General features: G+C 39.9%; 1 protein-coding gene across 2 annotated transcripts in view; it reads left to right on the top strand.

Moving 5' to 3' along the window:
• LOC143296332 (uncharacterized) overlaps window positions 1-23,744 on the top strand; it is a 486,076-nt gene that overhangs the window by 338,842 nt on the left and 123,490 nt on the right. For both annotated transcript variants that reach the window (XM_076608201.1, XM_076608202.1), the window contains exons 3-4: window positions 21,737-22,026; window positions 22,792-22,905. In XM_076608201.1, coding sequence (XP_076464316.1) covers window positions 21,737-22,026; window positions 22,792-22,905 — 404 coding nt within the window. The remainder of the gene's footprint in view (window positions 1-21,736; window positions 22,027-22,791; window positions 22,906-23,744) is intronic.

Raw genomic sequence — 23,744 nt, 5'->3', positions numbered from 1 at the left:
ATATGAAAAACATGGCAGGTATAAGCGACATCCAGTTCAACCGATGTCCGGTATATCCAGTGAGTTTTTAGTCATGTCAAAGAAGGCCTTTGGCTGGGAATTTTTTTTACTATGATGGTATAAGCAATGTCTGATAACAACAAATGGCCGGTGTAACAGGCCAGATCTTACCCTGTCCAGAGTTTACCCCCATATGAACTGGCCTAGGCCAGAATGTACTCCCATATAAACTAGCCTGGGCCACATTATACCCAGGGTATAGTTTGGCCTAGGCCAGTTTATATCCTCTGAGCCATTTTTTACCCCCCCCCCCCCCCTCTTTTTCTCTGAAATACATTGATATTTGAAGGGTGCCAAGATTAACAACCTAAGAATGAAGGGTATGTGAACTGCGAGGAATTTATTTTACACAATATTTATTACCAATTGGGCTTTATTCAAAACTGGAAAGTAATCAAAACATGTTTGTTTAATCATACATACACTTTTGTGTGCTTGTCAGCAGTAGTCAGCACCAGTCAATGGTCAGCAGTAAGTAATGGTCAGTGGTCCATAGTGGTCACCGGTGGTCAGCAGTCAGTGGTTCTCTGAGGTGGTCAGCAGTCAGTAGTGGTCAGTCATGCTCAGCAGTAGTCAGTGATCTGTAGTGGTCAGTGTTGGTCAGCAGTGGTCAGTAGTTGTTCATGGTTAATGGTGGTCAGTAGTGGTCCATGATATATAGTGGTCAGTGGTTCTCAGCGGTGGTAAGTGGTGGACAATGGTGCTCTGTGATTGTGGTCAGCAGTAGTCAGTGGTAGTCAGCAGTCAGTGATGGACAACAGTGGTTAGTAGTGGACAGTGGTGTTAGTGGTTAGCAGAAGTCAGTCATCAATGATGGTCAGCAGTGGTCAGTGCTGGGCAGCGGTGGTCAGTTGTCAGAAGTGGTCAGTAGTGGTCAGTAGTCATAAATGGTCAGAATATAGTGGTCAGTGGTTGGTTCTGGTAGGTCAGTGGTTAGTGGTTGTAAGTGATCAGTAGTGCTAGTGGTCAGTGGTGGTCAGCTATCAGTGGTCAGTATTGCTCAGCAGTGGTCACTGGTGGTCAGCATTAGTCAGTGGTCAGTGGTTGTCATTGGTGGTCAGTGGTCAGTAATGGTTAGTGGTCAGGATATGGTGGCCAGTAGTGGTCAGTTATGGTCAGTGGTTAGCGGTGATCAGCAGTAGTCAGCGGTCAGTGGTGGGCAGCAGTGGGTAGCGGTCAGCAGTAGTCAGTGGTGGTCAGTAGTAGTAAGTGGTGGTCACTAGGTAGTGGTTGTCAGTGATCAGCAGTGGTCAGCAATGGTCAACAGTCAGTGGTGGTCAGTGGTCAGCAATGGTCAGTTTGCAGTTAATAAAAACAAAAAAACTAGGGCATCATGATAATGCACAAATGTGACAATACAACGCAATCTGAAGATTTTTACATAGTTGTCAGTAGTCGTCAGCAGTGGCAAGTAATGGTCAGTAATGGCCAACAGTATGGTGAAATCCTGCTACAATGTTCCAATATTGCATACAAAGTGATGCAAGCTGAACTCTGATAGTAGTCAGCAGTGGTCATGCAGCGGTCAAACATCTTCAAAGACATAATGTACAAATGCAACAACATAATGCAGTCTGAGCACTCTTGAACCGTGGTCAACAGTGGTCAGCAGTGGTGAACATAGACCTGGGGGAACTTATACCTGGGAGAACTTTGACCTGGGGAAACTAGACACGCTCCCCTACACTGTATGCCAACTAGGTCACTATTAACCTCTCTGATGTCTGAAAGTGAGCATGATATGAGTGAGTGTGGCATGGCTCAGTTGGATGGCAGAAAAAACGCTACAGAGACTGTCTCAAAGAGTCCCTCAAAGACCAGGGCATTGACATAAACACTTGAGAGACACTTGCTCTGGACCGTCTAGCTTGGCGTAGCAAGATCACCACAGGAGCCCATGCAACTGAAACCAGGGGCAACACCGAGGCGAAACGAAAGCATGCTGTGCACAAGGCCCAAGCACATCCACTGCCACAACAGCACCCACTCATGTGTCCCACATGTGGGCGAGACTTCAGGGCCCAGATTGGCCTCACTAGTCACCACCTGACCCACATCCACCAGTCTTCCATCTCACTCTTGAAGCCATGGTCATCTTCGAATCTGAAGGACAAACATCATAACATCACTTTCTTGCATTGATTGTAAAGCGGCTTGAGCGTTGGAAGGAGTTATATGAATACCCATGATGATGATGATGATGATTATCATCATCATTATTGTCATCATTAATTAATGTAAATGTGATACAGACTGGTTGGATGAGCGAAGTGTACACAGGGGGTATATTCCAGAAGGTTTATTAGTTTTGCAGTGATGGCATTTGAGGGTTTATCAAAGTGAAAGTTAAAATCTCCTATAATGAGACAGTGGCCCTTTAAAGTGTTAATATATTCTAGAAAGTTGCGAAACTGTTCAAGAAAGAGATTGTAAGTTGGTTCTTGCTGGTTTCTCAGAAGACTTTGTTTCATGATGTCCCTCTATGGATGCTGATGGACTTCTTGAAAGAAGTGAAAATTTTTAATCAGATTTGAAGGTTTTAAACTATGGAAGGTTTTTTAAACTCTGAGTGGAAAGCGTAAAGCGGTGACTTTTTTTGTTTGTTTTTTGTTGTTGTTGTTGTTTGTTTGTTTTTAACCCTTGTAGTAGGTATTAACGTGGTGATAGCCTTGAGATGGCCTTAGTGGTCAGCGAGGCTCTAAGCACCATTATTTGATTATTTGATTTGCTAGGTAGTGGATGACAGAGACAAAAAATATGAAGTCGATTATTTGGTAAGGAGAGAGTGAGTTGTGCTAGTTCAAAACTGGAATGATCAAAGCTGAAAGTATTATTCAAAGACAGAAACTGACAGAGATGTTGACCAACTAGAAAAGCAATGTTACCTCCACGCATTGGGCATGGGAAACTGTTAAGTCATAAAATCGGGTGGACACAAATCTTTGCACTTGACCTCGTCACCAACTGGTCAAAGTCAAGTTTTAGTAAGACAAAGAATATCAATATCAATCAAGTAAATGGACAGACATCTAAATGGTTTTAGATTAATAGAGGCTGCAGACAGGGTGATCCTATCTCACCTTATCTTTTCATCTTGTGTGCTTAAATCTTGGCTAATATGATAAGACAAAATAGAAACATTAAGGGTATATCTCATCTGTAAACCAGATTGAACACAAAATAGCACAATTTGCCGATGATACACAGTGTTTACAAAATGGTGATAAACATTCCTTTGATGAAACAATTAGAGTGTTAAATAGTTGGCCAGATATCAGGGTTAAATATGAATTATGAGAAAACATCAGCTATCTGGTCAGGAAGAGAAAGAAAATTGACAAAAAAGTATTGTGTAGAATGTAGAATGTCTTTATTACCAAGTGTACTGGGGTCACAAGGAATATTGGGGGATGGGGGGAGGGGGGGGGGATAGTACACAACAAGATATGAACATAAATTGAAAATCATACACTAACACAGATACAGTAGAAATTAGGATACATACAAGTGCATATCAATATAAAAACTTGTGCATGCTCACACATGCATGCACTGCACACACACACACACACTCTCTCTCTCTCTCTCTCACACACACACACGCGCGTTTGAACAGAAGCTGTACATTACATGTGGATGGGGCTGATGACTATCTAGATCTTCAGGTAGATGGTTGTTGATTTATCGCATCTTAAAATTGAATGGAACCCCCAGAAATTTAAAATATTAGGAGTATGGCTTACTGTTGACCTTATAGGCTGTGAAAATATAAATTATACTGATAAATTTATGGAAATTAAACATCTTTACAAAGTTTGGATCAAAAGAATTTTATCACCACTAGGTAGAATAACAGTTCTAAAATCTCTAATCCTATCAAAAATCATTTATCTATTGACACTTTTACCTAACCCATCAGATGAATTTATGCAAGCATTACATGAACTTAGCTTAAAATTTGTGTGGAATCAAAAACAAAACCGTATTAGTAGAAAGGTAGCAAGAAAAAGAATATGGGAGGGAGGAATGGGATTTCCAGATTTAACTTGCTTTATGCATGCTTTAAAATTAAGTTGGATAAGAAAACTAAAAATTACAAATCATAATTGGAAATTGGTTCTGTTATCAATGCATCCAAACATAGAAAACTTAGACAAATTTGGACGAAATAGTTTGTTCAGTGCATGTAACAACAACTCATTTTGGAAAGACACATTTCAAGTATATAAACACTCCTTTGACAAAATTAAACCCACAAGTCAAGCTGAAATATTAGCAGAACCTTTTTTTTTCATGATAAACTGAATATAAACATTTCACTAAGGCAGAACGAATGGATTAATAAGAATGCTTTCTTCATTGCTGACCTGTGCGTTGAAGATGGAAGTTTCATGACATATACTGATTTCATCAATAAATACCATATTCAAACTAATTTTCTAAACTATATTGCAGTTATTAAAAGGATAAAAGCCTTTGTTTGAACATTAGATATACATTTAGAAAACAATTGCAAATCAAATTACTCCAGAGCATTACATCTGATATACTCAGTGAAGAGAGGAACACGCTTGTATTACGATGTTCTTGTGAAGGATGATGTAGAAGCAAAATTTTGAAAGAAATGGAATGGCAATCTGTGTACAGAAGTTAACTGGATGAATACATTCAAAATGATTCAGAATATTGAGGAAATGAAGTTTAAATGGTTTCAGATATGACTAATACACAGAATACTTGCCACCAATGTAGTTCTGTCACACATGGGAGTCAAAACTGATAACAGATGCTCTTTTTGCTGAAATGAGAAAGACACAATTGAACATATATTTTGGAGATGTACACATGCAACCGCTTTCTGGAAGCAGTTAGAGCAAATAATCAATAGTAAATGCAGAGACATTTCATCTTTCTCCTTATATGAGACAATTGTAATTGTAGGAAATGATTCTCATTTTAACTGATAATATTGGACTTCATTTTACTTTTTGCAAAATTCTATATTTACACATGCAAAATGAGAGAAGAAATACCCAGCTTCAATGCATTTTGTCAGTTGTTAAAAACCAGATACCAAGCGGAACAAAAAATTGCTTTTGTTAACTTACATTCTGATGAATTCCACACAAATTGGCATTATCATAAGAACATAATTGAAACAGAAGAAAATTAAAAAGAAGCTATACATATATATATATATATATACATATATATATATATATATATATATATATATATATATATATATATATATATGTCTGTGTATATATGTGTATATATATATATGTGTGTATGTATGAATATATGTATACTTATCAGATATATGTATAATTTTTTTTATGTATGTATGGGTGTATTGATAATTATGTATAAATGTATAATAAAAGGTATACGTGTGTGGGTGTGTATGGGGGTAAATGATGTGTGTGTGTGTGTGTGTTTCTGTGTGTGTGTTGTGTATACATATATATTATATCCAAGCTAATCATAGAAGACAAGAAAGGATTATCAACATTGTAATGAATGCATAATCATCTGATGCATGTGCGTGTTCAGCTGAACATTGGAAAGAATAGGTTGTTTCATGTGCACGATATCATTTCAGGGTACTTTTTTTTTTCTTCTTCTTTCTTTATTCTTGTGTGTGTGTGTGTGTGTGTGTGTGTGTGTGTTGGTTTTGTTTGCTTGTATGGGTCTTTTGTGTTTATTTCTTTTTTCCCCCATCTTACTTTTTTTTTGCTTTTGGGTGTAAAACTGTGGTTTATAACCTATTTTTCTGAACGTATCATCCACATATAAAATAGAAAAGGGTGAAATCAGGCCTTGATAACCATCAGAAATAGAGTTATTCAAATCCATTGTTATACTTTTGTTAAATGGAAATGGGTTTGTAGACATTTCACCCATTCATTCCAGTCTCTTTATTTTTCATATTCAGTTTGATCATCTCTTCCTAAGTTTGTAGTGTCTGATTATATGCTTGTGCCAATATATGAAGAAAGTGAATAAAAAGAAAAGGGAAAAGGAAGGAAGGAAGGACACAAAAAAAAGAAAAAAAAGAAGAAAGAATATCAATTAAATATTAGTAAATAACTCCTTGTCTTCACTTTTATGTTTCAATCAAGTTATTATTATTATTTTTTTTTACTTCTATTATTTTTACTTCTATTATTTTTACTATTTTTAAACGTACACTTGTTCATATGCCTTGAATGATCGAGATGTGCGTGTGCATGTGTGTGTCTGTGTGTGTGTGTGTGTGTGTGTGTGTGTGTGTGTGTGTGTGTGTCTGCATCTTGTGTGGAGTGGGTTTGTGGGATGGAGTTGGAACAGGATGATCTGTGCGTGTGGGTGTATTTGTGTGTTTTTAGAATGCATGCATCATTACATTTTTTATTTTAAACGCCCAGGGCTTTTGTAACATTAGATTGGGCGTACCAAATGTCCTTATTGTTATTATTCATTTATTGTATTGGTATTATTATATTATTATGTAATCATTGATAGGTGCATGTTTCTCTCTGCAGTCAACTGATGTGTTCTAACAGTGTTTGATTTTGACAGTGCAAAATAGAAATAGGTTACAATGATGAGACAAGGAATCATTTGTGACTGCACAGGGCCACATCAGGCCTGAAAACACTGTCAGTATTGATTTCTGTATATCATAAAAAAAAAAAGAATTTTAAACTGTGCACAAAGTACAATCACATTCCTGCACATGAACTTAGGACATGTCTCAGATCAGAGGGCTGAAAAAGATCAACCTGAGCACAAATGAAATACACAAAATTATTTATAATGATAGGCATGCAAAACCAAAAAGTGCCAAGATCAACGACATGAGTGCAAAAAAGAATACAACACAATAAGGGTGCCCATGCAGTAATCTAGTCCAGAAAAAGATGAAGAATATTCAAGGTCTTCCAGAAAAAATACAAGGGAATGGATTAGCAAGGCAGGAAGAGATGACAGAAAAGGAAAAGCCTGAAACAGAGTGATAGAAAAGAATAAATTTTTAGCACATAATTTCCAGAGGGTGGGGATATTGTTTATACTGAAAGATCCCCTTGCATTCCCGCAGGGAAGAAGGCAGAGGGAAGGTAATGATGAAAAATGAGATGGGAAACAGTATCAGTAGCTCAAGGAGGCATCACTGCGTTCGGTCAAATCCATATACGCTACACCACATCTGCCAAGCAGATGGCTGACCAGCAGCATAACCCAACGCGCTTAGTCAGACCTCCAGGAAAAAAAACACCCAAAAAACCCAAAAAAACCAAAATAAATAAAATAAAATAAAGTAAAAAAATAAAAAAAAAAATAAAAAAAAAAGAAGAAGAAGAAAAAGATAAATACATAAAAATACTACTACTACTATTTATAAGGCAGCAAAATCTTGATGAAGTCAACTCTAAGCACGCAAATGTAAAACATGCAGACACACATTCACACACACACACACACATACACACACACACATGCATAACAGATATGCAACAAACATGCAGTTTCACAGATATGAAAGCACAATCAAATACACATAAACGTACATGAGCACCAACACACACACACACACACACATTACCTACCCTGCACCCCTCCCCCCATCCTCCACACACTCATTTCTAGGCTACATATCGCAGCTTCCACGGCACACACACCCCCACCCACACACACGCACACTTACTTGTACAAGCACACACACATACGCCCATATCCCCCAACCCCACACACATATATACAAATAAATATATATATATATATATATATGCACACCCGCACATTCCAATATTCTGTTGCTGCCACAGTGTAGATGTATACACACACATACCTCATCCTCTATACACACACACACACACACACACACACACACACACACTAACTTGTGCACAGAGCTCTCCTGACACATGTGTACACTTACACCCTTGCGCACGCAGACACACACACAGATATACAAACACACAGATACACACACGCGCAGAGGCTGCCACTGATTGGCCACAAGAGGGGGTGGGAAAAGATCTCAGATGCCAAGAATGTGGCGTCTTGGTATTGCTCAGTCTATTGTATTTGGAAAAGCCCACAGAGACTCTGTTCTGTTTTGAAGAAATTTGCACAATGTTGGTTTGGGAATGTTGCCGATATTCGTTTGATTTGCAAAGCATTGTGCTCTACCTTTCATGCTAGACTTACGGCCGCTCCCTCTCTCTACCTTTATTTCTTTGAGGCGGTCAATGGTGTGGTGGCCTTGTACCTGTTCTTTTTGGTATTCTTTGACTTTTCTGAGGATTTCCGATTTTCCTAGACGTGGGCCGCTCGTTGTTGTTGCGTTACCAGCAAGTCTGTCAGTTCGCTCATTTCCCTTAACAGCTGCATGTCCCGGGCAGTATGACCGTGCAAGTTTTTTAATCTGAAAGTTGCGCATTGCCTCATGCCACTCTGAGCTTCCCATTCCACTTTCATTTTTCTGTATGAGGTTCATTGTGTCTGTTAGAATCATGGCATGTTGGTTTCCGGGCATGTGGATAGATGATAGCCACTGGAGGGCATGTGTCACACCTTCAGCTTCCATCATTAGGCTGGAGGTTGTGACTTTGTAGGCAGCATTCTCTTCGGAGGTCTTCCCTAATTGTTTTTCCATTTTGTTTCGCAGTGAATCCCCAACCGGATTTGTCTTTGGTGACTGAGCCATCTGTGTATATGATGATGTCCTCTTCTTTACTGTTTTCTTCTATGAGTAGCTTCACTTCTGCATCAGTTTTGCCCTCTGGCCATTCCCGACAGTATCTTCCTAGAGTGGGTGAAATGGCTGTGTTTCAGGTCTTGCAGTTGGCATACTAACTGGATTGTGTCTTCTGCTTGCCCCATCCATGATCTTCCTTGTCCTAGACGGCTGCCTTTTGGTTCCTTGATTGTGTCATGCAGTGGGTTTTGAGGGTTTTCTAATGCTCTGAAGTAGGTCTTAACCAGTTCTAACTTGTTTCTGGCCTGCACTGAAGGAAGGTCAAGCAGGTATTGCATGGTTTCCGTGGGCGTGTCTTTTGTTGTTCCAAGGATCAGCCTCATAGCTTCATTTTGAACTCTTTCTTATTTTAGGAGGCTGCTTTGAGACGGTGTTGTTTGCCCAAATCCATAGTCGATCACACTGAGAACGAGTGATTGATATAGCAGGAAGAGGTGGCGTTGTTCAGTACCTTTGGTTGCCATTGCTTTTAAGACTGAAAGACCCTTTTTGCATTTGAGAACAGTATTTTTCGTATGTTTTCTGAAGGTCAGCATCCTGTTGAACTGTATTCCTAGGTAACGTAGGCATTCGGTTTTCTCGATCTGAATTCCGTCGAATGACACAGGTGGTGGTGATTTGCTCGCGGTTCTGTTGTTGAGGGTGCACAGCAACATTTGAGCTTTCGCTGGATTGATGGAAGATCCTGTGTGCCCTTGCACCATTGAGTGATATTGTTCAGTTGTTTCTGGACAGCTTTAGTTCTTTCCTGAGCATCTTTCGAGGTTTTGAAGACCAGGCCATCATCCGCAAGAGTAAGCACCTGAACTATTCCATTGTTGTTTAAGTCTGCAAGGCCCTTCGTGTAGATGTTGTAGAGGACAGGAGAGAGCGGAGACCCTTGTGGCAGTCCCATGGATAGTTTAGAAGGTGCAGACATCCAGTCTCGAGGCGTAGGACAATGGTTCTTTCCTCAAGCACTGCTAGTATCCATCTTGTCAGTGTCAAACTTACTCCATACCTTAGTATTAGCTCCATGAGGTGCGCAAACTGGACTTTGTTGTAGGCATCTTCAAGGTCGACCTGATTGCTACTGCTAGTATTTCTTCTTTTCTTTCAAATCCTTCATATACCTGCAGCCGCATTTTCCCATGTGGACTTACCTGTTCTGTAACCACCTTGATTTGAAGGGAGAATGTGCCTGTGTTCAAGATCCCTTGCAAGTTTCCTGGCTATCATGCGTTCCATGAGCTTTCCAGCAATGTTTTGCATGGTCAGGATTTGGTAGCCGCTTACCTGACGATGGTCCTTTCCTGGTTTTGGTATGGGTTTTAAGAAGCTGTGTGTCCAGTCCTCTGGCACATGTCCATTGTGGAAACTGTTTTGATACAGATTGAAAAGTTTGCTTCTGTTTTCTTCCGATAGCTCCTTGATGTCTGAGTAGCGAACTTTGTCTGGGCCAGGAGCCGATTCTTTCTTGCATTTAGCTGTTGCTTCGTTTAGATCATCTATTGTCAAGTCATCATCAGGTCCAGTCTGCACAAGGGTTTGGTTTAACTCAACATATTTCTTTTTTTCATCTAAGTTTCTTTGATTGCTCTGTTGTATGAAATGTTTGAGCAGGGCGGATCCTTTTTCTTTGTTTCTCTTAAGCTTGGTTCCATCAGTATCTGACATGTCTGGGGTTGTTTTTCTTTCCATGCGACAATAAAATTTCCAGAACTCTGTCAATGTTGTGTCATGACTGAGTGCCTCGCAAAACTGTTTCCACTTGTCATTTTTGGCCTCTTGAGCAATGACTTCAAAATGTTTTGTTTTTTCTTTCATTTTTGTTTCAATATCTTTGTCCGGAGAAGGTTTTGTTCTTTCTTTTTGCCAAAGTTTGACAGCCGCATGTTTTTCTATCCAAGCTCTCTGTGTGTCAGTATTCCACCATGGAGGCTGAATAGTTTGCATCCGTTTTGGTGCCGTTCTTTTGTTTCTTCTGCGTCTTAATTTTTCGATGATGGTTGTCTCTTTTGTTTCATACTGAAATGGATCACGTGGTTTCATACAGGGTTTATCTGATAATTTCTGTAGACTGAAAACTACCGGGAGGTGATCACTGCCTTGATGTGGAAGCGTCTCTGCATTCATTCATGCTCTGAATTTTGGAGATGTTAGAGCGATGTCGATCACACTGTCACTGTCCCATTGTCTTGTTCCAAGGCGAGTTGGGGATGTTGTTGTTAATGGGCAAAGAAGAATTTCCCCTATCATTCCTTCAAGTGTGAGTCCTTGTGAGTTGGTGTTCCGCTGGTCGCATAACTTCGATCTTGCATTAAGGTCTCCACAGATAATGACAGAGTCTCCAATTCGTTATCTATTTCCTCTAAAAAGACCCAGTCCGCTTTTGTTGTGCAGGTTCCTGGGTGAACATAGGCATTGATGAGCACGATACTTTTGTGAATTCCATCAGGTTTTTTAAGACGCACACCCACTAGTTCACATGAGTTGCTACACCATTTCTCTAAATTTATGGTGGAAACACAAATACCAGTTTCCCATAAAGTAAATAAGAAGTAGAAGGTCATAAACTGTGACTTGTGTGCTGTAATATTAGTTTCCCCATCATAAGGACAGAAACACTGAGTTGAATATGCTGTATAAATTGTATTGTCACAAAGCCATTTCAACCAGATATGTTTGTTTCAATAAATGCTTTATAGAGCTTGACTTTATTAACTTGGAGTTGTGTTTTGATTTCTGCATTCCATGGAAAAGAGAATAGGCTTTTGTCGAAGGCCCTTTGGTCTTTTATCTTAGTGTTCAGATTGCAAATGTGTACATATTAACCTTTCAGTGCCAAGACTTTTGTATTAAATGACAACTATTTTTCCAAGAGTTTTTTTGGTCTAATATGCAAACAACTGAAAGAAAGTCTATATAACCTATACTTTTCTGAAAAGGAAAATGAACCCACTATCCAATTATGATAATTTCATGTGAATTTGATGATTTAGCAGTTGGAAAGTTCCTACAATGATTTGGCCGAAAATTTATGTCCTGGGGCACTGTTTGCACACCAGAAGAGGGCAGAAATTCCGTCCTGGGGCACTCAGAGGGTTAAGGAAATATATTAAAGTTAGTTGGACCATAACCAGTTGAGTGCCAGAGAATATTGTAAAAAAAATAATAAAAAAAATAATAAAAAAGTGCTCTCCCCTTGCCAGGGAATTTTAAGGATTCGGGGTCAATAGATTTTAAAATATTCTAGCACAAAAACTATGGGAGATACAGAAAGGAAGTAAATGTTTTTGTGAAGGAAAATGAATGTAGATTCTGCCTCTGGGCTTTTTTTTCTTCTAAATTAGATTGATTGTAGATAACTGTTCAGGCATTTAAAATCAGGATAATAATTTTGTGCAAAAAAAGTCTATTTCCACATCTACATAATGACATCCATAAAGAAAAGAAACAAAATACAGCTAGAAATAGCATGCCTATTGTCAGATTATACCTGTAGAGGAAATTGTCTGGTTTGCCTGCTTCATCCATTCAGTCCCTTCAGTGCATACAAAACTCTGCTGCCCGACTCATTCTCAGAAAGAAAAGATCTGAACACATCACTCCTCTTTTGCAACATCTCCACTGGCTACCTGTCTCACACAGAATAAAGTACAAGATCAGCACTCTGTGTTATAAATGTATTCCAAATCTGCCCCTTCCTATCTCTGGCTAACTTCACCTCTACACTCCATCTCACTCTCTAAGATCGGCTTTGGATCCACTCTGTTTACTCATACCCAGATTCAAGCACGCGACTGTTGGCCGCTGTTCTTTCTCTGTCTCTGGACCTTGCAGTTGGAATGAACTTCCTCTTTCTCTTCGTCAGGTCTCCGCACTCAGCTCTTTCAAGACTGGTGTTAAAACCCACCTCTTCCCAAAATAGCCTCCCTTCCCTGCCTCTTCCTTGTCTTCAGTTTTTCCAGTTTTAGAGTTATGCATGCGTGTGAATGACTGGTGTGACAGTGCTTTGATTTGTCTCTGCACAAGATTCAGCGCTATATAAATATAATAATAATAATAATAATAAATTAAAACAGGCTATAAGTTTATAAAAACAAATCACAGCTTGTGCAGACATGTAAGTGAACCACTATCCCAACAATGACAAAGGTGGGTATAGTCAATGTAAAAGTTCAATCACAGTCTTGGAAACTGAGCAAAGAGCTTTCACAAGTGAGAGGGTGAAGTTCTTTGATGACAGTTATTCCTTTCAAGTTGCACGTGGGCCGATTAAAGTGTCTGCTGCACATCGTGCTTGCCACCTCTTTAAACAAGTCAACCATCTGATTCAGTGAAAAAAAGCATTTGAAATGAAAAGCACATGTTTCACGTTCAATGCAGGTTGAACCCTGCGTTTTGTGAAAATGGTGCAGCATTGGTGGTTGTCTCCTGCAGTCTGCATTCAAATGTGAGTACACTGGTTCCAGACAGCCACACCCACTTCACAACCTCTGGCTGGCATTTGACTTGTCTTACATCACTCCTCTCTCTCTCTCTCTCCTCCCCTTCTGTCAACACTCACTGCACATATTCTGTTAGTCATAGCCACTTGTTCAAAAACGCTGTCTGATTGGATGGATGGACTGAATTACCATCAAATGGGCTGTCAGTTTCAGCACTGTCATTGTCAATCACCTTCATGTTCAAACTAATTGTCAGACAAGAGAGATCCTTCTCCATCGCTATAGCTGTCCATAATCACAAGCACAGCTTCCAGAATTGTGTAAATTCACTGACTGTGACCACTTGCTTTACTGGACACACAATGCCTTTTTTGCACATAATGTAACCCCCTTTTCCAAGTGCATATTATGTGGTCAGCAAATCATTATCGAGTAGAAAATGATCTTTTACCTCATGTTTGTTCATTTAAATAGTATATTTATAATACCAGACGCATCAAACTAACCATTCAGAGTCTGTTTATGTGAATTGAACCAAACTCCAATGAAGGAAAAATCGGAACATATGGATGTCTTATAGGCACTATGGCAATACTTTTTGTAGGACATCAGCTGACGTCCTATAGGCACTCAACTGATAAAATCTTGCTTTTCTTAATGTTTTAACAGATAATTAGCCTTGCAGAAGAGTGGCATAAGAATACTAACAAGAGTTGTTTGAAAATATTGGACACTTTTCAAGCATGAGACTGGAAGATTTGAAACTAAGTCAGTACTTGTCCTTTTCAGGATGCATTGCCAAAGTGCATTTTCTCTCTGTCCCTGTTTCTCTCTTCTACTCCCCCTACCGTAAACCTTTTCAATAAGCCTCTCTCTCTCGGGGGGGGGGGGGGGGGGGGGGGGGGTGATTTGTTGTCAGCGCAGAGAGCAACTGCACTTTTTTGACTCTCCCGCAATTTGAATGTGTAATTGAGAATTACCTATGATTATCAGTGCAAGTGACAACTAAATTATAAACAGTTGTAAAGTACGAGTCCTGCTGAACATTTTGATATAAAGTTTTACTCGTGAAGTGGACATGCAGTCTCACAATCTCCATTTTCGTTTCTGCTGTGGCCTGTTTGTGTCAACGTTTTGGAGTTTCATGGCACGACGCGCTGTGATGGCTGTGAAAATGCGTGCTCGAACTGTGACGACAAGAAGTAGAGCAGAGGTGGTGGTGTTTGTGTTTGTGATATATTACCTTCTGTGTTGTGGTGACATCGAAATGAATCCCGGGCCCCCAAAGAAGTCAACAGAAGCGAAGGTGTCACACAGGCAAGTTGAGAAAGAAAAACAGGACAAAAGGCAAGTCAGAGAAAGTAGACTGTCCGACTGTAGCCCCACTGACACAGTGTTCAGAGACATAGGACAGGACAAAGGGGAACAGATACTGGAAGCAATACGACAACAGGGAGAAGCAATACGGCAACAGACCCAGCAGTTTGACTCTCTCCAGTCCAGTATTAAGACGGTTCTAAACAACATCGGAACGATCAAAACAGAGATCGGACATGTTCGATTGAAGTGTGAGGACATTGACAGAAGATGCGACAGTCTGGAGAAATCTAACGCATTGTTAACATCACAAGTTGACAGAAGTTGGAAGGACATTGACAGTCTGATGAAAGAAAACAAACAAAATAAACAGATGGTACAAAGTGTGTCTTCTTCTGTACAAAGACTGCAGGAAGAAGTGGCATCACTGAACTCCGAAGTTGACCGACTGGAACGGTTTTCAAGGAGGGACAACCTTCATATGTACGGAGTCCCGGACACTGCTGGCGCAGTTAGAGAATCCTACGATGCGTGTGCACGTGCTGTGACAGACACCTTGAACAGTGTCGACGGTCCAAAACAGTGGACAACGGACGATATATCCAGGGCTCACCGTGTGGGCAGAAGTCAGGACGGTAAACCCAGACCTATGCTAATCAAGTTTTCCAGATGGAAAGACAAAATGACTATTCTGTCCGATCAGAAATACAGAGACAATCTGAAGTCCCGTGGAGTCAGGGTGGCAAACGACCTGACGAGACAGCAAGTAGCCGTTGTAGCAGATGCCAAGAGGGAGGGCAGAGTGGCTTTCTTTCGACACGGAAAGATGATGATCGGCCCCCGACGACCCGACCCCAGGACCTACGCTGAAGCAGCAGCAGCCAAAGGAGACGGCACACAAGAGACAACCCGGAGCCCCCCAGCACAGACTGACTTGGGAGACGACCCCTGCCATGTGAGTCCCAGCCATCGGGAAAACGGAATCGGAGACGGGGATTCCCCGTCTGGTGGAGTGCGACTTGGACAGTGTGACATTACTCCATGTGCCATCAACAAATCCCGTGGGAACAGTGACATTCCTGCACGTGCAAGCAGTGGTAGTACACGCGGTGAAACAAAGCAGAAGCAAGGTGAGCTGCGTGACTACTGGAGAAAAACAAGAAACTCGCCCCCACAAAGCCCCGGCACCCAGAGGACAGTGACCCCGAGCCGTGTTCAGTGTGATAAACAATAGGACAGGCAGGACCATTCATGTGATCTGTCTTTTGTGACATTTAACGTGGAAAATCTGGCTGCTAAGGTCAAGGACTCTTCTTTTATGAACTATGTGTCTAAATTTGATTTTGCATGCTTGACAGAAACTTTTGCAGATAGCTCCTTTAATTTCGACGGTTTGTTTCCCGATCACATCAAGTTCACTGCACCAGCAATTAAATTATCAAGGCATGGTAGACATTCAGGAGGAGTATTGCTCTTGGTTAAAAGAAAGTGGCGTGATTTCATTAAACATATCAAAATGAATGCTAACAACACTATTGCTATAAAAATAAATAAATGTGTGTTTAATGCAGACAAAGATGTATTGTTAATTGCTTGCTATGTTGTCCCTGAAAATGGCCCTCTGTATGATTCTCTTGAATTGAAAGATGGCATCGTGATTCTCGTGGAATGTATTATGCAAGTAATGGATAAACAGGATTTGTATCTTGTCATGTTTGGTGACTTAAACGCAAGAACTGGTAATGAACAGGCCGAAGTTTTGAACATGGAAAACTACTCACCAGGATGCAAGTCTATTGATTGTGAAGATAATTTTTGCAGATATTCTAAGGATTATACTGTCAATAATTTTGGTCGATCACTGCTGGATTTATGTTGCATGTAAAACTGTCATTTTGAATGGATTTTGTGCAGGGGATAGTAGAGGAGAGTTTACATATGTTTCACCAAATGGTAGTAGCGTTATCGACTATTTTATTATTTCCGAAAGTCTGTTTTCTAGTAAATGTGATGTAAAAGTTATTGATCGCACGGAATCTTGGCATTCGCCAGTTGAATTGCTCTGGTATGATACAGCGAGAAAGGAGAATAATACAGGTGACTCAGAGCGGTTCGAAGAGAAAATTGTTTGGTCAAATGATCTGCTACAAGCGTATTGAGAAGAACTCCAATCGACACCCTTTAAACAATATCTAAATAACGCGGCACAGGTTATGAAATCTGATGTAAATGAATCTGTCGATATCCTGACAAAAGCGTTGTACGGAGCAGCTGCTTGCATGATAAAAGTTGTAAGTTGCAAGAATAGACAGTCTAATGCATGGTTTGACCATGAATGTGACCAGAAAAGAAAATTAGTGAAAAGAAAGCTGAGAAAATATAGACGAACAGATAAACAAGTAGATAAGGAGTCTTATGTCACAGAAAGGAAGAAATATAAACGTTTGCTAAACAAAAAGAAAAACGAATACAACGAAAAAAGACTGTCTAAACTAAAGCAAAATTTCAAGAACTCACAAGAATTTTGGCAAACAATAAGAACAGTCACACGTAAATCGGTAATTTATAATCAGATAACAAGTGAACAGTGGTATCAGCATTTCTCAAAGGTGTTCAGTAACTTAGATGACAACCGCGAGGATGACATTCCTGATGACTATGACCAAGCTAACGAAAGCTCAGAGCCTATATTTGATAATGATATATCAAAGGAGGAGGTTATAGACAGTATCAAAAACCTTAAAGCGGGTAAAAGCGCTGGTTGTGATAAAGTCGTCAGTGAGATGCTAAAGAATGCCAGCGATGATGTCATTGAGTTCCTTGTTCAACTTTTTAACCGGTTGTTCAAAGATTGAATATTCCCAAAAGAACGGTCCAAATCAATAATTGTGCCAATCCATAAGAAAGGGAACCCAAATATACCTGACAACTATCGTGGGATAGCTTTGACCAGCGTTATAAGCAAAGCGTATACATACATTCTAAACAAAAGATTAACAGCTTGGGCAGAAAGAGAGGAAAAGATAGTCGAAGAGCAAGCAGGTTTCAGGGCGGGCTACAACACAGTAGATCACATATTTACATTGTATGGACTTGTACAGAAATATTTACAGAATAATAGTAAGCTTTACATTGCGTTTGTGGACTTTAGAAAGGCCTTTGATTCGGTGGACAGAAATATATTATGGGATGTTTTAAGAAAATCGGGTATACACGGGCATTTATACAAAGCTGTGAAAGGAATTTATACTTCTGTACTTGCACGTGTGCGTGACAAATGTTTGTATTCTGATCTCTTTGATTGTCCAAGAGGAGTTAAACAGGGCTGTTTACTTAGTCCCATGCTATTTTCTTTTCTTATCAATGAATTAGCAATTGAACTATCAAAAATGGGTAAACATGGCATCCAAATGATACCTAATGCTGTAGAAATCTTCTTATTGCTTTTTGCAGATGACGTGATATTGGTGTCGAGCACCCCTATAGGCCTGCAGAATCAACTGAATGTTTTAAATCATGAAGCTGATCGCTTAGGTCTTACGGTTAATTTAGCTAAAACAAACGTTGTAGTGTTTCGCATGGGTGGATATTTGTCGTCAAGTGAAAAGTGGCTATATGGTAACACTGAAGTGAAAGTTACAAATGCATATAAGTACTTAGGGTTGACATTCATGACTAAACTCTGCCTCACTACTTCCCTTGACGAACTGTGCAGGAAGAGTAAAAGAGGAGTAATAGAAATCCTCAACGCCATGAAACGCCTGGGTTCTATCAGTCCTGCTCTGTTCTGGAAACTATTTGACAGCCAAATAGAACCCATACTTACGTATGCCTCTGAAGTTTGGGGTTTAGAACCTGGACCTATTAGCCATATAGAAAAGGTGCATACATTTTCAATTAAACGGTTTCTAAACATGCCTATGCACTCATCAAATAAGCTGTTGTATGGGGAGACAGGCAGGTATCCTCTTTTTATTAGAACTGCAGTGAAATGTGTTAAATATTGGCTCAAACTAATAAAACTGCCTTTAACTAGAATTAGCAGACAAACATGAAATGCTCCATTTACAAAATGAACTAGGAAAAAGTAACTGGGTATCGAAAATACAGAAAATTCTGAACGACAATGGTTTTGGTATCATATGGTTATGCCAAGGTGTAGGGTGTGAAAATAACTTCATAGCAGTTTTCAAAGATAGATTGATTTCTTGTTACAAACAAAACTGGCATTCAGAAATAGAACACAATGAAAAGTACAGCTGGCACTACTCGTTTAAAGATACATTTGGCGCAGAAAAATATTTGTCATTTAGATACCCTTACGCGATTCCGACTTAGAGCGTGCGGATTGAGGAGCCATAAGGTATGGTGTCTAACTGAGGCTGAGGCAAACAGCACTTGCCCAATGTGCGGCTCCGAAAAAGAAGACGAAATTCATGTTTTATTCCACTGTCCTGCATATGCACACATCCGAAACAGATATCCATTCAACATAGAATCAAGTCCCGTTGATGACTTGACCCGCATGCAACACATGCTAAAAAACGAGAACGAAGTGATGGTAACAGCTATGTAAAAATTTCTTACCGTAGCACTTAACTGTAGGCAGAAAGCACTAGAAAATGGGCAGACAGTATAAAGAATCAAGTAAAAGGTATGTAATTATATACAGATGACCCCTAATGCTAATGAATAAACGGATTCACTAATTATTATATAAGCAAATGAATTATGACCGTGGATGGTCCACATGTTGTTTGCTCTTTTGTTGTTCTATTTCCCTACCCTTTTCTTGCGTACAGTTGTTGTTGTGTGTGTTTCGTGGTATTTGCTTAATTAGTTTTTTGTAATCCCCCCCTTGTCAAAATGGCTGTAAATGCTTTTGACAATAAATCATCAATCAATCAATCAATCAATCTCTCTCTCTGTCTCTCATTTTTCTGTTTTTGACTCACTTGTGTAAACAAAGTTAGTCTGTGTTATGACCTGGTGATCAGTTGTCTGTGTGTCCATGTGTGTGTGTGTGTGGTAAACTTTAAGACATTCATTTTCTCTGGAAATATTTTGTCTGCCAATACCAAATTTGGATTGGATATAGTTTGATTGAATCACAGTCATACCAATGATAGGTTGTAAGTCTTCCAAATTAAGCCGTATTTCCAGATCATTAACAGTTTATTTCATAGAGGCTCGATCTGGATCCAAAGAATCCATATTCCCGCTTCCCAGTTGCCAAAACGTAGGCTATTCTGGACAGAACACATACAGTGACACTAACTACACCATCAACATGTTTACTGCATATATGAATATTCTAAAGTGGATACTGAATTAACTGGAATGAATATGAAAGAAAAATTGAATCGATCGTTTCTTTCAGACCTGTTTCCGTCAGCCTGTTGTAGGCTGGTTTGTGCAGATCTAGAGAAAACAGCTTCAGGTATTTATTGCACTCCTTATTTGTGAAGGGTACAAATGTTGATTTTTGTTGGATACCATCCCACACTTGATTCCTTTATAACGATCAAGCAGACAGGGCAGCAAAAAGGGGAGCAAAGAATCATATAGATAGTATAAAAGTATATTGCCCATTGTCACACAAGGAAATAAGCAATATACTAGAAAAAGACTTTTATAGGTGCTTGAATTCAAGTCTAAAACCTTGTCAGTTGACTATCTCAGACTTTGGTCCGATTCGCAGACCAATTCTGAGTTTAGCTCTCAGACTATATCAAATTCATTACGGACCAAGTATTGTTCTAATGTCAAGTGCATATGCTTTAGTACCCTGACAAGCATACAATCTTTGACTGTAGCTCGATGAAGCCTTATGTACATGAAAGTGTCTTCACAAGTGACTGAGAACATTGATGTTTTTGACTTTTTGCATTCATTATCAGTTTCGTTTGTCAGTTTAACGACTTCTCTTTTACGAAGTCCTTTAAATAATTTCCTGTAATTGTATTTAGATTTTTTTTTTCTTCAAATTTCACCCTCATTTGCCCAGTTTCCCCCAACCCTCCATTCATTCACACCTCCCACCCCTTCTAACTGATAATACTCAAATGTATTCATAAATACTTTAATAAAATGTCTTCAGTCACCGATGTGTGTTGGGACATTAAACAAAAATTCCTCCTCCCAGCTTCATGTTGCGGTGTGCCTGTGTCAAGGTCTCCTTTCCAGCTGAATAAAAAGAATTTCTTAAATAATCAAGATATAGTTTTTTTTAACCCTAATTCAAATGGTGTTATACACTGAATACAATACTTATTGTGCTAAAAACAACATAGTGTTAGATATTAAATTTAGTCGAGTGACGTCAGATGAGCCATAGAGCTGTGGATAAGAAAATTTGCTTCTGAACAGAACATCCTTGGTTCGATCCTGCTAGCATGCCATGTATTTTTTTCTTTTCTTTTTGTCCAAAGCGTATTGATATTTGATACATGAACCATTTTAGTGATTTAAAAAAAATCTTTTTACTCTCATGATTCCTTTACTGGATAAAGCATGTTTCACAAGTGAGTTTAGAAGGCCTTACTTCTCTTGTTTCTTCTTTTGTTGCTGGATGCTGAACTGGTGTGAAGTCATAATGTGGACAGCCAGAAATACATGTAATGAGTGCTTTAATACTTCTCACAATACAATACAAAGTATACTGGCATACGATTCATTTTTAAGTAGGCAAGTCCTGCCTTAAACCACCCCATGTCCTGTCACAGACAACCTCATATCCTAACATTAACCCTACGTCCTGCATTTCAACATTCTTACTATTATAAACACAGAACAGACACCAAATTTTTTTCAGTGTAATTCACCTTCATATTCTCGTTCGTCCACATATCTGTTGTTACATCTGCTCAGTATAGCCAGGAATGTAAAATAGGTACAATTTCTTGTACTCTCAGTTTTCATCAGTTTCTTACAAAAACTGAAAAGCTGCTGTAAAGTTGATTTCCTACTTGTATGTGACTGTTTTGATCAAATTGATACAAATGGTACACAACCACTAACAATCTTAAATGTTGATAATGAAGTTAACACTGATGACAAGGCTGATGGCAATTACGACACACAGACAATGGTAATTATGTGCAGAAATATAAAGCTCATTACATAGAGTTGTTAATCATTTTGTAGTGAATGGCTCTGTGTGTGTGTGTGTGTGTGTGTGCAGAGAACCATCAGATATCAAGGCAAGTGGTGGTGACATCAGCCAGGGACATAATCACCTGGAATCAGGAGTCACTTCTGGCCCCACTGGGGCCAGCCCAGGAGAGGTTGGGGCTGGCCCTGGCCCTAGTGGGGTGCTGGGAATGCCGAGTCACTCCATCATGAGCACTAGCGGACACCTCCAGGCCCCTACCTCCACCACGCCTGAGAGCAGTGGTTTGGGGGTGGCACCCAGCTTTTTTCCTATGGAACCCCATCTGAGGGTTAGTGATATCAAGCAAGAAATCCCAGCCGGTGAGTTGACCAACCCTCATATTTGAGTGTTAATGACATCTAGTCTGGGAATCTAAGCCGCAGAGTGAATTTAAGACCACCCCTGCACCCGGCCCCATGCCCGCCCCTTGTGCCCAGTCATCCACAGTTTGTTAATGATTGCAAAGCACAATATCCAACTCACAGAGATACAGAAAGTTATCATATATAGCTTTTTAGCTGATGCAGTATCTTCTGTCAGAAGAGAGTTATATTCATTCATCCCTGCTTGTTTCAGTGGCCCTCAGCAAGCAGTGACTAATATCCCTGCATAACTGAGTGGCCCCACGATAATTTTAGCAAGCACTGTCTGATATCTACAGCCCAGGTGCTGTTTCCTGAAAAATGATTCAATATATTGTTTGCAAAAAACATGATCAAAGTTACATAGAACTGGAATGACATCTGAAATACACAAACAAGTATATCTAATGTCAGATTGGAGATAAGCAAAGCAAAGCAATGTCCTGTGTCCATTGTATGAGTGGGTACCTCTTTGTAATACTGCAATGACCCTGATGGTCTGTGGACAAAGTTTGGTCATGCAAATTCCATACATCTAAACCATGCTGGTTTTTTATTTTGTATGGATAGTTACGATTACAAAGAGGAGAGGGAGAGCACAAGAATGTGTGCATATACGAGTGTGCATGATAGTATGTATAATCAAAGGAAGGTGGTGGTAATATGGAGGATCTCTAAAGCAAGTTGTTATGAAAATATGAACAATTTTCCTATGTGTTTCAGGTAGTAGCACTCCAGCTAAACTGTGTCAAGTGTGCAATGACAATGCATCAGGCTTCCATTACGGGGTGTGGTCATGTGAAGGCTGCAAGGCTTTCTTCAAACGCTCTATACAAGGTGGGTAGGTCACATACATGAATACATTTGTGTGTGTGTGTGTGTGTGTGTGTGTGGTCATGTTGTTTAATGTTACATGCACCAAAAATATGGGGAACCGTGCATTTAAAACACTGAATCTGTCTGATTATTTGCTTTTAAAAGATTTCTGAATGTCAGCCCCAAAGCCCAAATGCTGTGGTATATGGTGATACAGGAGAGCACTTTTTCTGAATCAATAGCTGCATTAATGCACTGCAGTACTGGTTCAGACAACATAATTTTTTTTTTTTTTTTTTTTTTTTTTTTTTTTTTTGCTGCCCCATCATCTGCACCGTTTCAGTGGCATTACTCCCACGCCGCTCATTTAGATTCCCCCATACACAGCCACACCCGGGTTCGTCCGTCGCAGTCTCAGCGTCGGCACACAGGGAACCATCGATGTTAGGTCGCCAGGAGGCCACACACCAGAGGAGACCCTGCACTGCTGCTGAGTCACTTCGGTGGTGTTCAGTGGTGCCTGTTCTGTTTTAACGTACTTAGGACACCACCTACTAAGCCCCCTACTAACGACAATAATGGCTTAGTCGCGGAGCCAGACTGAGTGAGCGTCCCTCCCAGAGTGGAGACCGCCACCACGTCCCTCAAACAACAGCCCCCCATGAATCTGCCGACACTGACGACATTGACAGGACTCACCCCAAGCACGGAAGTGGAGGGGTATCGAAACTGAGGTCACCATGAGAGCAGGGCATGAAAGGCCACAGACTTTGAGACTATTTTGTTTATATTGATGACGATGAAGGAGCAGGAGGATGACGATGATGATGACGATGTTGCTATAGAGGTCCATTTTGGTT

The sequence above is a fragment of the Babylonia areolata genome, chromosome 21, assembly GCF_041734735.1.
Source record: "Babylonia areolata isolate BAREFJ2019XMU chromosome 21, ASM4173473v1, whole genome shotgun sequence".
Taxonomy (NCBI): Eukaryota; Metazoa; Mollusca; class Gastropoda; order Neogastropoda; family Buccinidae; genus Babylonia; species Babylonia areolata.
The sequence above is the reverse complement of the archived record's forward strand: the minus strand, read 5'-3'. Positions and strand labels throughout refer to the sequence as shown.